The sequence below is a fragment of the Stomoxys calcitrans genome, chromosome 1 (assembly GCF_963082655.1).
Source record: "Stomoxys calcitrans chromosome 1, idStoCalc2.1, whole genome shotgun sequence".
Taxonomy (NCBI): Eukaryota; Metazoa; Arthropoda; class Insecta; order Diptera; family Muscidae; genus Stomoxys; species Stomoxys calcitrans.
In genome coordinates this window covers 219,733,582-219,749,734 of record NC_081552.1, presented here as the reverse complement: position 1 = coordinate 219,749,734, position 16,153 = coordinate 219,733,582, and the positions used below count along the sequence as shown (strand labels likewise).

The 16,153-nt window shown below is 42.1% G+C and overlaps 1 protein-coding gene across 1 annotated transcript; it reads left to right on the top strand.

The window, feature by feature from the left end:
• The first annotated feature begins 8,988 nt into the window (after positions 1 to 8,988).
• Positions 8,989 to 14,816, top strand: LOC106087352 (uncharacterized). Its single transcript, XM_059368498.1, has 5 exons — positions 8,989 to 9,018; positions 9,091 to 9,385; positions 14,289 to 14,394; positions 14,452 to 14,566; positions 14,641 to 14,816. Exons 1-5 carry the CDS (start codon positions 8,989 to 8,991, stop codon positions 14,779 to 14,781), a joined length of 687 nt encoding a protein of 228 aa, XP_059224481.1. The 3' UTR covers positions 14,782 to 14,816.
• Positions 14,817 to 16,153: the final 1,337 nt, after the last annotated feature.

Below are 16,153 nucleotides of genomic sequence, written 5' to 3'. Positions count from 1 at the left end.
CAAAAGATCGACTTGACCCGACCTTAGCCCGTCCTTACTTGTTTAAATCTGCATTATTTTGCCTTATTTACTCTTGCCATTAAATGCATATTATCCGCTTTCAAGTCTTCTTATTTAATTTAAGTCTTCTCTGGCTACTCTTGCTGCTACTGTCCATTGTTGCTTCAACTTTAAATATCCAAATGGATTTTGGTCTTCCAACGAATGTCATTGTTCGCCTGTCTGTGGCTTTGGTCATAAGGCAGATATTTATATCTTTTGTAACTGTTTGCTGCCGGTTGGCTTTGTCTGTATGTGTTTTTGAATTCAACAGTTCTTATTTTGATATATATTTTATATTTTTAGTTGTTCATTGTCCTTTTGGCCTTTTCTGGAAATGTGTTTGTGCTTTTTCCGGATGCATTGTCGTTTTGCTAAATGGACTCTTCTACATGGCAGCTGGGAGTTCTGCTTTGCTATCCTAGTACATTTACTGGTACTCATATAATAAGGAAACCTGCAAAAGGTAGTGATTATGATGGATGTTGTCAGGAGCCAATTAGATGGCTTAACAAGAACTCATGGCATCAACAATGGGAGGATAGCGTGATTAATTGAAGATTCTGAAATCTGTTTTTTTTTGTTTTGTTTTATGTTTGTTGGGATGATTAAGGGCCACAGAGGTGTCCAGTGCTTGTTTTCAAGCTTAATTTTTTTTTGAAAAATAAAAATGAAATGCTTGGATTACAAACGACATTGAAAGTAATCTGCAGGGAAAATTTCTGGGACCGTACAAGCGGTCGAGGCTATGAAAGGTTCGCATCAGACGAACTTAGGTTAGGTCCCGGCCGACACGAGATAACTATGAGCATCACACAGGCTAGAACTTTGAGCTACGACTTGTGTGGTGTCCATCGTTATCAAGGGAAGCTTAGCTGAAAGCAACAGGACGCATCCACAGTTCGCGGATGGTAGAAAGCTTCGTTTTTCTGCGGAGTAACTGCAAATGCGGCCGCTGGCAGTCAGCGATTTCGGGAGGATAGTCTCAGTGAGGAGTCCGATGGCACCGGCTCTGAGTGCCAATGATACTCGAGATGACAAAACGAGTTATTGGCGCCCTCAAATAACCAATGGCCTACATCATCGTCTGTTCTCAGGTTAGGGACGGCTGGAGGCGAGCGTCGGATCTTGAAGCAAGCGGCTTGTAACGACGAGGGATACATGTGTGATCGCAAAAAAATCCATGCGGTTGGGGCGCTGGGCCTGTAACCCGCCCTCAGAAAACTATAAGAATCACTATGAGAAACAAAAGAATAGTAAAAACGGACCCCCCTACCGTTGACGACTCACGCAAACGAAAAAAGGATCATATTTTGCCGATCTGCTCCTGGAATGTCCGCAATCCCTATGGAGAAGGTACAGTATACGCACTGGCGGATGTATTAGAGAAGTAAAAGGTAGATATTACCGCCTTACAGAAAGTGAGATGGGCTGGGAATGGCGTCACAACAACACCAAACGGTGACAAACTACGCTACAGCTGCCATAACACGAGACATGATTTTGTCTGTGGTTAGTCGGAGACTGAAACTCCTTGTCTCCAACTTTACTCCGATGGATGAGAGGCTGGCCACAATCCTCACAAAAGCCAAATTCTTCAACATTAGCCTCATTTGTGTCCATACCCCGACGGAAGACAATGAGAGCAGACCAAGGATATTTTCTACGAGAGCCTAGAGATAGAATGTGACCGCTGCCCTGCCCATGATATGAAAAACCGTTCTGGGAGATTTCAATGTGAAGATAGGTGAGGAAGGCATCTTTAGTCCAACAGCCGGAAAGTTAAGCCTTCACGAGATAATGTCCGATAATGAGTCCAGGCTGATTGATTTCGCCGCGGCAACAAAAATGGTAGTTAGCGGCGCCAGATTTCAACACAAAAATATTCACAAAGCCACATGGCTGTCCCCCGATCAAACATCTATCACGTTGTGATAGATGGAAAGCATTCATCCAGCGTGTTATCAATGGCTGGAACGAATATAGATTCGAATCGTTTCCTCGTTGCAGCGTAGGTTCGCACCCGTTTGAGCATTGCGAGGAAAGTACGATCTGACTGACTGCACGCAAGCTGGACATTGAAAAGCTGCAAACACAACAGATGGCAACGGCATACTCCACTCGACTGACCCAACTGCTTGATGAAAGCACTCCTTGTTCCGATGATATAATGGCGCAAACCATTGCCCATTCCATGAGAAATGCCACGAAATCCGTACTTGAGTACCGCAAGCCTCCCCCAAGAAACCCATGGTACGATCAAGAGTGTCGAGATGCTATTGAAGCTAAGAATGCGGTATGTAGAGCAACCTTGCAATCAGTATCAACGCGCCAGATGAAGGAGAGGTATCGGGAGAAAAGGAGAGAGGAGAAAGGTTTATTCCGCAGCAAGAAAAAGGAAATGGAAAGCCGTGAGTGTGAGCGAATTGAGATGTACAGGAGTCAGAATGAAGTCCGGAAATTCTACCAAAGAATTAAACAAAAAACTGATGGCTTTGGTGCAGTCACATCCTCTTGTAGAGACAAAGAAGGAAATCTGGTAACTGACATTGATAGCATGCTGAGGATATGGAAAGTAAATTTTACCCAACTGCTGGTGCCTGACGATGGCGGCGACGAGGATACCGCAGAACCAATCCCTGATGAAACTATAGAATGTTTACCTCATAGTCAACTGACTATGAGGTCCAAGTAGCTGTGACCCGACTAAAGGACAACAAGGCAGCAGGAGCCGACGGGTTACCCGCTGAACTATATGAGACCGCAGGCGACACGCTGATAAGGCGTATGCATCAGCTTGTCTGCGCAATCTGGCTTGAAGAACGCATAGCTGATGATTGGAACCTCAGCATAGTATGTCCCATAAACAAGAAAGGAGACAGTGTGCCAATTACAGAGGAAGAAATCTCCTCCCCATCGCATACATGATAGACTCGTTCGTACTGTGTGGTTAGGCTTTAATACCTAAAGTCAATGAGATAATTGGGCCCTATCAATGCGGATTTAGACCTGGTAAATCCATCCTAGACCAGATTTTTACACTGCGTGAAATCCTGGAAAAACCCAACAAGGGTCTTTGTTGACTATGCGCGGACCGCTCACTGATCCAATCCTTGGACCAGTACTGAGTGGATATGGTCCTTAGAGACTGGATAAACCATATGCTAAGGAGTAGTTGGATAAATTGTGTGCCCCATGGCATTAATATCAGGGAGAAATTGGCACAAGACACGCCACAAGGGGGCATTTTATCGCCACTCTTAAATGACCTATTATGGAAGCTGACTGAGGAGGGATATGAACGCGTCTGCTACGCAGACGATCTTATAATACTTCTTAGAGGTAAGGATCCGAACGAGCTATGCAGAAGGCCCGAAATGGTCTTGCATATGGCATATGACTGGGCTAGACCTAGAGGTCTCAATGTTAACCCAGAGAAGGCTGGGGGCCAATTCAACGCACCACGTTCCCTCAATAAAACGATTTCGATATCTGACAAGGTCAAATACTTGGGAATGATCTTGGACAGGAAACGGCACTGGAGACTATTCTAGATATCCGATCCATTGACATACAGATTAAGTGTGAGGCAGCCACTACGTCTATGAGACTTAAGGCGATGGGAGAATGGATTGAGGATGGGAGCAGCTAATATCATCGCGGTATAACCTAGGCGACGATAGGAAACCTGGAAGGAAGGGAAGAGGTTTCCAATCCTTCCTGAGTCCCTGGAAATCGTAATTGCTATCCGGTTGTGCTGAAATTTTGCATGAGTGTTTCGTTACGATTTTCAACAATCGTGGCAAGTATTGTCTAAATTGGTTTATAATTTCAATGTGATGTCAGCAGAATCCATGATGAACCCACCATCAAGATTCAGCCCTGCCAAACTTAGCACGTTTTTGTACCCTCCATCATAGGATGGGGGTACACTTATTTCGTCATTCTGTTTGTAACACCTCGAAATATGCGTCTGAGACCCCATAAAATATATATCTTCTTGATCGTCATGTCATTTTAAGTCGATCTAGCCATGTCCGTCCGTTTGTCCGTCCGTCTCTCTGTCGAAAGCACGCTAACTTTCGAAGGAGTAAAGCTAGCCGCTTGAAATTTTGCACGAATACTTTTTATTAGTGTAGGTCGGTTGGGATTGTAAATGGGCCAAATCGGTCCATATTTTGACTTCTTGAGACTCTAGAAGGCACGTGGTGTTTTGGTATCACTTCCAATAACTGCGCCAAGTATGGTTTAAATCGGTCCATGTTTTGATATAGCTGCCATATAAAGCGATCTTGGGTCTCGACTTCTTGAGCCTCTAGAGGGCGCAATTCTTATCCGGTTGGAATGAAATTTTGCACGACGTCTTTTGGTATCACTTCCAATAACTGCGCTAAGTATGGTTTAAATCGGTCCATGTTTTGATATAGCTGTCATATAAACCGATCTTGGGTCTTGACTTCTTGAGCCTGTAGAGGGCGCAATTCTTATCCGATTTGAATGAATTTTTGCACGAAGTATTTTGTTATGATATCCAACAACTGTGATAAGTATGATTCAAATCGGTTCATAATCTGGTAAAGCTGTCATATAAACCGATCTGGGATCTTGACTTCTTGAGCCAATAAAGCGCGCAATTCTCATCTGATTTGGCTGAAATTTTGCATGACGTGTTTTGGTATCACTTTCAACAACTGTGTTAAGTACGGTTCAAATCGGTTTATAACCTGATATAGCTGTCATATAAACCGATCTTGGGTCTTGACTTCTTGAGCGTCTAGAGGGCGTAATTCTTATCTGATTTGAATGAATTTTTGCACGAAGCATTTTGTTATGATGTCGAAGCATTGTGGTAAGTTTGTTTCCAATCGGTTCATAATCTGGTATAGCTGTCATATAAACCGATCTTGGGTCTTGACTTCTTGAGCCAATAGAGCGCGCAATTCTCATCCGATTTGGCTGAAATTTTGCATGAGGTGTTTTGTTATGTCTTCCAATAACCTTGCTAAGTATGGCGCAAATCGGAATATAACCTGATATAGCTGCTATATAAACCGATCTGGGATTTTGAATTCTTGAGCCTCTAGAGGGCGCAATTCTCGTCCGATTTGGCAACGGGTTCTGTACAACGGCTTCTCTCATGACATTCAACATACGTGTCTAATATGGTCTGAATCGATCAATAGCTTGATACAGCTCCCATATAAACTTATCTCCCGATTTTGCTTCTTGACAAGGCGCAATTCTTATCCGAATGAACTGAAATATTACACAATGACTTCTACAATGTTCAGCATTCAGCATTCATGACTTCTATTGTAAAATGTTCAGCATTTACAAGGCGCAATTTTTATCCGATTGAACTGAAATATTACACCATGACTTCTACAATGTTTAGCATTCATTTATCGTCCGAATCGGACTATAACTTGATATAGCTCCAATAGCATAACAGTTCTGCTTCAATATTCTTTGTTTGCCTAAAAAGAGATACCGCGCATAGAACTCGACAAATGCGACCAATGGTGGAGGGTATATAAGATTCGGCCAGGCCGAACTTAGCACGCTCTTACTTGTTTTTTTTTTTTTATTTGTTATTCTTAACATTCCTTCCACATTGATCCCACTGTCCTTTTGGCCTCTCCATGACTGCCGCATGAAAGCCGCAAATAGTATTTAATTGACTTAGATGCTCGCTCACTCTCTTTCTCGGTATAGCAGCAGAAACAAATGACATTATTTCAAATTATATTCTAAGTAGGGATATTGTGAGTGGGGCGAATGTTTAAATAACGTTGTCTTCTTTCCGAGAACCTTTTGCATTTTGCATTTGAAATTAAAACGAATAGTGTTTATGAACATGAGAGGTTGCCAGAGGGTAAATTAAATTATTGAAGAAAAAAAAATTAAGAATGTTGATTACTTGCTTTATTGTATGACATCTTTACATTTGCAGAATGGAACTTAATGAGTTTATCACATTTTAATTCAACTAACACGTAGAAGTTGTTATGTTTGCTAGGGGAAACATTTACTTCTTCTTTTTCTTCCTCTCAGTACAAAATATACCAAGTAAATGGACATAATTTTATGAAATTGATTTAAACGCTGTGCAATTTTAAAGTACTATCTAATGTGACATTCATGCCACAAGTTTATACCCAGTGGGAAAACCAGTACGGTCTGCTTGAATGAGGCCCTATAACATGCGCTTCAATGCCTTCTATTGAAAGGGCCGCATGCCTTTTTGATATGCGGCTTCCAAAAAGACTACCTTGCAACTATTAAAAGTTTGTCAAGGGTTACCTCTCCCTTCTTTATGCATTTCTTGTGCAGTACCCCATTAAATGCATGAAACACATGAGAGTGCCTATAGAACTTCTAATGTTTTTAAGCAGTAATTCCGTTCTTCTTAAGGCCGTCTATTCACCAATCTCACTCAATGTTACAATGATATAAACTTCGAATTTGGAGACCAGGCCTGGCGGATGCAAAACAAGGAATGATATTGGGCATGGAAGTCGCCGTCTTTTCCCGCTGGGTAGTTTATACGCGTATGGTATATCTACACCAATGTCACTCAATGTTACAATGGTATAAATTTCGAATTTGGAGACCAGGCCTCGCTGATGCAAAACAAAAATTATAGATCAGGCATGGAAGTCGCCGCCTTTTCCCGCTGGGTAGTTTGTACGCGAGAGATTTATTTGCATTCATAATGTGATACGACATTAGAGTATGTCGTGTATTAGGTTGAGGTCATGAGTTTTTACACATGTATTCAAATGGTGAGTTCACCTCTCAAATCCGGCTGTGTGTCATTTCAAAATGCAGAAATTTTATTCATTTTATTATAAACTCCTTCATAGAATGGGGGCCGTAAAAGATCCATTTATTACCCGATTTCGATGAAAATTTACACAATGGATTTTGGTAGACACCTACCCATTCCTGTTAAATGTGATCCAGATCGGAACATATTTGTATATAGCTGCCATATAGACCGATCTCTCGATAGGTGTGTTGAGCTTATAAAACGGGCATTTTTCATCCGATTTCGATGAAAATTGGCACAGTGAGTCTTGGTGGTCCCCTACCTATTCTTGCTAAATGTGGTCCAGAACGGACCATATTTGGATATAGCTGCCATGTAGACAGATCTTCCGATATAGGTTATTGAGCCTATAGAAGGAAGCATTATTCATCCGATTTTGATGAAATTTGTCACATTGAGTTCTGGTAGACCCCTACACCTATTTGTTGAATGCGGTCCAGATCGGAACATATTTGGATATAGCAGTCATATAGACCAATCTTCCGATATAGAGAATTCAGCTCATAAGAGGAGCATTTTTCATCTGATTTCAATGACATTTGGCACAGTCAGTTTTGGTAGACCCCTACCCAATCTTTTTAAATGAGGTCCAGATCGGATCATATTTGGATGTAGTTGCCTTGTAGACCGATCTCCCGATATAGGGTATTGAGCCTATAAATGGAACATTTTTCAACCAATTTTTATGAATTTTGGAACAGTTAGTTTTTCTACACTTCTACACCTTTCTCTTGAATATCGTCCTGATCAGATCGATATCCCGATATAGAGAATTGACCACATAAAAGGAAAATTTTTCACTTCTTGATCCCCTGGGAGCAGCAATTTTTCTCCGATTTGGCGGAAATTTTGCATATTGTATTGCGGTATGACTTCCAACAACTGTGCCAAGTATGGTGCAAATCGGTCGATAACCTGATATAGCTCCCATATAAACCGATCTCCTGATTTGACTTCTAGAGCCCTTACAAGCCGCAAATTGCAGGTAGTGTTTTGCTATGACTTTCAACAAATGTGCCAAGTATGGTGCAGATCGGTCGATAACCTCATATAGCCCTCATATAAACCCACCTCCCGATTTGACGTCTTGAGTCTTTACAAGCCACAATTTTCGTCCGATTTGATTTAAATTCCAACCACTGCGCCAAATACAGTCCAAAGCGGTCTATAACCTGATATAGCTCCCATATAAACCGATTTCCCGATTTGACTTCTTGAGCCCCTGGGAGCAGCAATTTGTGTCCGATTTGGCTGAAACTTTGCACTTTGTGTTGTGTTATGACTTTTAACAACCGTGCCAAGTTCGGTCCAAATCGGTCTATACCCTGATATAGCTCCCGTATAAACCGATCTCCCAATTTGACTTCTTGAGCCCCTGGAATCCGCAATTTTTGTCTGATTGAGATGATATTTTGTATGTGGTGTTCTATTATGACATCCAACTACTGTGTTAACTATGGTCCAAATCGGTCCATAACCTGATATAGTCCCATATGGATCGATCTCCAGATTTGATTTCTTGAGCCCCTGGAAGGCGCAATTTTTATTCGATTTGGCTGAAAATTTGCATGCGGCGTTTTATTTGATTTCTAGAGCCCCTGGAAGCCGCAATTTTTGTTCGATTTGGCAGAAAATTTGCATGTGGCGTTCTATAACAACTTCCAACAACTGTGCCAAATACGGCCAAAATCGGTCCATAACCTGATATTGCTCCCTGTTCGGTTCCTAGAATCTTCAATTTTTGCTGGTTTGCTAGAAGTTTAGTATGTAGACCAAAATTATGCCCTTCAACTAAGTTTATTTTGTATAAATTTTTTAGCAGAATTCATGTTGGTGGCTTCCCAAATTTCGGCCCGGCTGAACTTTGCACGCTTTTACTTATTTCTGTATTACCCACCTTAAGCTACTTGCCTACTCACAGGAAATGTCAAAGCTTTAACATTTTGAATTTTAATATTTTCATGTAATAAACGCATAAACGAATTTCACACTTGAGAATATTGAGAATAAAAATGCGATTTATAACTACGCTCTTGTGTTTGCTAACAGGCGTATTGGTGGCGCTTTTTGTTGCGTGTAATTTTAATTATCTGCGAAATTTTATACCAACCAAGTTCATGCATTCACATGACAACCGCATTGTTAAGGTGAGTGCTGTTGGTTTATTTGTATGAGCACACATTTAAATGAAAATGATACAGCGTTTTTGAAATATCATTTTTACGCAGGAATTTACCAAGAACAAAGAATTGATAGAGCTCTGTGATGAAAATAAATTGCTATTGCAATTTGCTCGTCTTAACATCATTAGTCCAGAACGCATTATTTTGTTGCTTGCAATAAGGCCTTTGCACGAAACTTGCCAGGACATATCGGATGTCTTAAATAACATGAACGAAACCTTTCCGCAAAATCAATCAATGCCTCAGGGGAATCTCTATATGAAGCTTTATAAAGGTTTGAATTATTTTAACAAAGAAATTTGTCGAGCAGATAAAAGGATTCAAGAAAATCGTAAGTCGATCAACAGGGTACAAAAGCTTAATAACTTGCAAATGTTGGCATCCGCCACCTCATATAAGATTTTGACGGCATGATAAAAGAAAAGTTTCTACTGCTTCTGGTGACAATGTAACTTGAAACATTAAGCCGATCATACAATTTTTTTTAATCAGTATTAATTCATGATGGCCAAGACTTGAGGGATCAGAGTCATTGAGTGTGGTGTTAAATGCAGTTTTTAATATGGTGTCGTTCCTAATCGGTTCGTTATAGTTTCGAACGGTTGATGCATTTTTGTAGTACCGTCCACCAGACCACAACACCATATAGTCTTATATGCCTCACAATTGCGGTGTAAAGTCAACCCTCCACCATAGGATGGGAGTATACTAACATCGTCATTCCAATTACTTTCCTTATTTTTATTGGCTATGGCAGAACATTTGTTCCGCTAGCCGATCGTAGAATAGCGTTCCCAGCGCCTCAATCTTCTGCGCTAATTCTATAATCTCTGGTACCAAGTTTCCAGGTGTCTTCCACCACTTGATCTTTTGGTCGACCCGGTTTGCGTGTACTACTGTGTTTGCCTTCAAAAGACTTCTTTGCTGGAGCTTCTTCATCCATTCTGACAACATGGCCTAGCCAACACAGCTGTTGTATTTTGATACGTGTAACTATGCTATCGTCGTCATACAGCTCGTGGTTCATACGTCGCCTATGCAAATTGCAAATTTTGCCCATGAACATTCCACTAAGGAACAGGGGCAAACTTCTTACATATCAATGAGTGCAGTCCGATTCAAGTTTTAAGCTCAATGATAAGGGACCTCCTTTTTATAGCCGAGTCCGAACGGCGTGCCGCAGTGCGACACCTCTTTCCTCCTCTCTCTTTCCACTTCTTTTACATGGCATAGTACCTCACAAATGTTGCCAGCATTAGGAGGGGAAAACCACCGCTGAAAATTTTTTCTGATGGTCTCGCCAGGATTCGAACCCTGGCGTTCAGCGTCATAGGCGGACATGCTAACCTCTGCGCTACGGTGGCCTCCGTCGCCTATATTCTCCACTAACGCAAACTGGTCCATATGTTTTACGAAGAATCTTTCTCTCAAATACTCCAAGCACTGCCTCGTCTGCTTTCACAATTTCACAAGTACCCATGCTTCAGAACCATATAAGCGCACGGGTGGTATCAGTGTCTTGTATAGTGTAATCTTCGTCTGTCGAGAGGTGGCCTTGTTTCTAAACTGCTTACTTAATCCAAAGTAGCTTCTGTTTGCCAGTATTATTCTTCGCTCTATTGGAAAACTGGTGCCATTCGTTTCGGTTATAGCGGTGCCGAGGTAGATAAATTTGCTGACTATCTCAAAGTTGTGGTTCCCAACTTTCTCCTTTTCTTTATCTGCGCGGTTGTGCAAGGCTTCTTGGACGTTGAAACCATCCATTTCGTCTTATCTCCATTTACTTCCAGACCCATTTTCGCTGATCCCCTTTCGATTCCTTCGAAGACTGCAGTTACTACTTCCGGTGCCCGACCTATAAAGTCGATGTCGTCTTTTGTGAGTAGTGTGCCATACCTAAAAATCACACGATAAGCTGTCTTCCTGTCTTATACCATCTATCTTTGGTGTTAAGGGGTTTGAAGAGGTTCTTTCCTATTTTAACTGATGAGCGTGTATCAGCTAGCAATGTCGTGTAACTTTTACAGGGATACCAAACTTAGACATGGCTTGAAATACCTTTGAACGTAAGGGAGTATCGAAGGCAGCTTTGTAGACAACAAAGAGATGGTAGATGTTGATTTGTCCTTCTCGGGTCTTTTGCAGGATTTGGCGCAGTGTGAATATCTGGTCTAGGGTGGATTAATATCTGGTCTAAAGCCGCATTGATGGGGCCCAATTATCTCATTGACTTTGGTTTTTAATCTTTCTCACAATACGCTCGAGAGTATCTTGTATGCGATGGAGAGGAGACTTATTCCTCTGTAGTTGGCACACTCTGTTATGTCTCCTTTCTCGTGTACGGGACATAGTATGCTGGGGTTACAATCATCGGGTATGCGTTCTTCTAGCCAGATTGCACAGATAAGCTGATGCATACGCCTTATCAGTGTATCGCCTCCGGTCTTGAATAGTTCAACGGGTAACCCATCGGCTCCTGCTGCCTTGTTATTCTTTAGTCAAATCACTGCTACTTGGACCTCATTCTGACTAGGAGGTAAACATTCTATACCGTCATCAGGAATTGGTTCTGCGGTATCCTCTTCGCCGCCAATTTCGGTCACAGTTACTTGGACCTCATCTTGACTAGGATGTAAACATTCTATAACAACATCAGAGATTGGTTCTGCGGTATCCTCTTCGCTGCCAACGTCGTACGCTAGCAGTTGGGTAAAATATTCCTTCCACATCCTCAGTATGCAATCTATGACAGTTACCAGATTTCCTTTTTTGTCTCTGCAGGATGTTTGATGCTTAATGCTTTGGTAGAAAAAACCAAACACTTCATGCAAAATTTTCAGGCAAATCGGATAATAATTGCGCACTTGGCTTAGAATGACAAGGCGATCAAGAATATGTATTCTCTGTTGGGTCTCACCTCAATATTTCCATGCGTTACATACCCCCGTAAGGACGAAATTATATACCCCCCATCCTATGGTGGAGGTTATAAGAATGATAATCCAATCCTTAGACCAGTACCGGGATCCAATCCTTAGACCAGTACCGGGATCCAATCCTTAGACCAGTACCGGGTGGACCCGATCCTTAGACACGGGATAAACCATATGCTAAGGAACAGGTGGATAAATTGTGTGTTCCATGGCATAAATATAAGGGAGAAAGTGGCACAGGGCACACCACAGGGGGGCATTTTATCGCCACTTCTATGGGTGATCATCATAAATGACCTATTACGGATGCTGACTGAGGAGGGTTTTGAACCCGTCTGCTATGCACACGATGTTACAATACTTCTAAGACATAAGGATTCGAACGAGCTATGCAGAAAGGCCAAAAGGGTCTTGCATATGGCATATGACTGGGCTAGACCCAGGGATCTCAATGTTAACCCAGAGAAGGCTGAAATATGCCTATTCACGAGGAAGACAAAGGTGGGCCAATTTAACGCACCACGTTTCCTCAATAAAACGATTTCGATATCCGACAAGGTCAAATACTTAGGTGTGGTCTTGGACAGGAAACTGAATTGCCACATTCAGGAGCGTACTGAGAAGGTTCACAGATGTTGGGCACTATGTAGACGGGCCGTAGGCTTGAAATGGAGCCTGAATACTCGAATAGTCCACTGGCTCTACAGGAGCGTGATTAGACCAATACTTACTTACACCTCAGTTGGTGGACTGCTATGGAGAAGTCGTGCAACATAAGGACCATACAATAGGTTCAGAGAACATGGGCACTAGGGCCCACTAGGGCACTGGAGACTATTCTAAATATCCGACCCATTGACATACAGATTAAGTGTGAGGCAGCCACTACGGCTATGAGACTTAAGGCGATGGGAGAATGGATTGAGGATGGGAGCAGCTCATACTATCACGGTACAATTGAGGCGACGATGGGAAACCTGGAAGAAAGTGGAGAGGTTTCCGATCGGATACCTGAGATGAACCTTGAAGTCAAGTGCGAAGCACTGCTGCCAACGGCAAAGTCTTTGAATGGCGGATCCCTAGTATTGCCATTTGGAAGATCATGTTACACGGATGGATCAAAGTTAGAGTATAGAATGGGCCTGTACATTGAGAGCCCATGGACTGAGATCTGTTTTAGACTGCCTGACCATAGTACTGTCCTGCAGGCGGAGATCCGGGCGATCACGAAATGCGTGAAGTGGTGTGGTGCTAACGCGAGGACATCGAGTGTGAACATCTTTACCGACAGTAAAATTGCCATAAGGGCAATAACAACCAGGCCGGTAAGATCACGAACAGTATTGCAGTGTAAGAAGGAGATTAACGCCTTCTCTGAGGATGGGAAAATCCGCATCGTTTGGGTGCCAGTCCATAACGGAGTAAGGGGATATGAAAGGGCAGACGATTTGGCGGTGAAGGCCAGAGGACTGCCGTCAATAAACTTGGTTAACCCGAAGCCTTTCAGGTCGACGCAGTCCGAGTTAAGGGAATGAGTGATGAATGCTTATGCAACATTGTGGAACAGCGAAACGGTGGGTAGGACGGCGAAAATCCTATGGCGGGATCCAGATCGTGAGAAGACGAGGCTATTACTGAAAGGAAGCAAGAAGGAGATCAGTATAGCTATTGGTATCATAACGAGACACATGGGACTCACTTATTTGGGTTGCCCAAAAAGTAATTGCGGATTTTTTAAAAGAAAGTAAATGCATTTTTAATAAAACTTAGAATGAACTTTAATCAAATATACTTTTTTTACACTTTTTTCTAAAGCAAACTAAAAGTAACAGCTGATAACTGACAGAAGAAAGAATGCAGTTACAGAGTCACAAGCTGTGAAAAAAATTTTCAACGCCGACTATATGAAAAATCCGCAATTACTTTTTGGGCAACCCAATATAAAATTTGTGCGGCAAGTGATAGCATGTGTAGGGTATGCGGCGAAGATGATGAGAAGTTGGAGCATTTCCTGTCATTGGCCGGCTTTCGCGTCTACCAGATACCGGTACTTGGGCGGAGACACATTACCAGACATGAACCAACTTAGGGGAGTAGCATTTAAAACAATTAAGGATTTTGTAAGCAGCACGATGTTGTTTTGAGGCTACTTTGTAGTTTTTAGAGCGCACAACAAGCCGATTACTGGCTTTGGTGTATGTCCATAGTGGCATGGGGCGGATTAATATCTGCACCCTTTGCATTTTTCTTAATTATTTTATTATGCTTATCAATCAATAATTTTTTTTACATTTTTTTTAGATCTGCTGAACTATCAAGATTGCTGGCCTGAACTTCCCAACTATCTCATTGAGTGTGAAGGACCCCCCGATTGGTTTGAAAAATCAAACAAAGATGTTGTTTGTCAGTATGTGTTAAGAAACTTACAGTGTTGAAAAAAAGTGTTTTAAATATTCCGTCATAGGTATTTCCATGACATTGTAAACTGTTATTATATCAAGGCCGCCATGATGTGTGGTCCCAAACCTGCTCTACAACTTAGGACATTTTCTTCGGCAGTGATGAAAGAAGTTGTTGGGGTAAGTCTTATATGATAAATGATTCACGATATATATTCTTATAATATGCCTTCTTGCCTCATTTTCACTTTAAGTTCAATTGTAAAATTTCAAGATTGTCACCTCAAATGGATAGTCATATGGCCAATGGTTATTTTTCTCCAAAAAGAAATCCATTTTATTTAATACTTTTGATGTTGTCATTGGTTTTTTATTTCATATATTTCAATGTTTAATACACATATCAATAACAAGTTTCTGTAAATCTTTACCTGACATGTTTTATTGACGCTATTTATGAGTTGTAATGGCGTTTTAAAATTAAGAATATTGTTCACCTATGACATTTTAGCTGTCAACCGTTTGAGTTTATTACTGAACATAGGATAAGTTCAAAACAATCATGTGCGTATTCTGGGATACACTTTCACTAACCTCACCGAAATAGGTCTCTAGGACAGAATCTTCCTTAACCTAGAGGCCTCAGATGTATTCTCCACGGAGCAGCAGAACTCTACCCCAGATTTGTTCTGAGCCTTTCTCAGCTGACCCTTGTAGTTTCTTAGCTCCTAATCGTGCGGTGCCCTTCTGGCTTTTCTCCCTGTTGAGGAATTTTCTGCAGTCCCTTCTTAGACCCATCAGCTCTGGGGTCCATTATGGCGGTCGCTGTTTGCCTCTTGGCTTGGCACTAGAACAAGCTGACACAAGCGACTTATTCAGGGCCTTCGTGAACCGCTTGTTCATTATGTCTATATCCTGCGCAGTTTCCACTTCCTTTTCTGGTCTAGAAGGAATAGACGTACATAATTTGTGCCGAAATGTATCCCAATCCGCCTTTCATCTGTTTAGTCGATGGATCACTTCTTTGTTCTGAGCCATTCTCAGCTGGCCCTTGTAGTTTCTTAGCTCCTAATCCTGCGGTGCCCTTATGGCTTTCCTCCCTGTTGAAGAGTTTTCTGTAGTGCCGCCCTAGACCAACCAGCTCTGGGGTCCATCATGGCGGTCGCTGTTTGCCCCTTGGCTTGGCACTAGGACAAGCTGACACAAGCGAGTTATTCAGGGCCTACGTGATACGCTTGTTCATTATTTCTATATCCTCCGCAGTTTCCACTTCCTTTTCTTGTCTAGAAGGGATAGACGTATATAATTTATGCCGAAATGTATCCCAATCCGCCTTTCGTCTGATTAGCCGAGGGACGACCACTTCTGCAGTATTTTCTCCAAAGCTGACATCCAACACTTCCCAGTCGTTTATTCCTGCGCTTATAGTACCTCCTGCCTGTAGCCAGGCGTTCGGCGTCATAGGCATACATACAAACCTCTGCGCCACGGTGGCCTCCCATAAAGGTCGGTTTATCCCCTTTATTACAAATCGCCAGATAGCAGCTTATAGTATATGCAATAAGCAGCTCACCCCTTTCGTTGGCATCCGAATCCATGTCCATCCCCATATCTGGTTGTTGTTGTAGCAGTGTGTTGTACACTGAAGCGGCAGCCCTTGCCGATGAAGGACTTCATCGGGTCAATCCGGTAGGTACAACTGGCTGCCATGGGATTGCCCATATCTGGTGATGTGCATTAGCAACACTTCCTACAATGAGGCTCTTC

Excerpts from the sequence above, each read along its gene's own strand:
- LOC106087352 (XM_059368498.1), top strand. The coding sequence starts at position 8,989 with ATGCATTCACATGACAACCGCATTGTTAAG. Across the intron at positions 9,019-9,090 it reads ATGACAACCGCATTGTTAAG|TTTACGCAGGAATTTACCAA; the intron begins GTGAGTGCTGTT and ends TGAAATATCATT. Across the intron at positions 14,567-14,640 it reads TGATGAAAGAAGTTGTTGGG|TTCAATTGTAAAATTTCAAG; the intron begins GTAAGTCTTATA and ends TTTCACTTTAAG.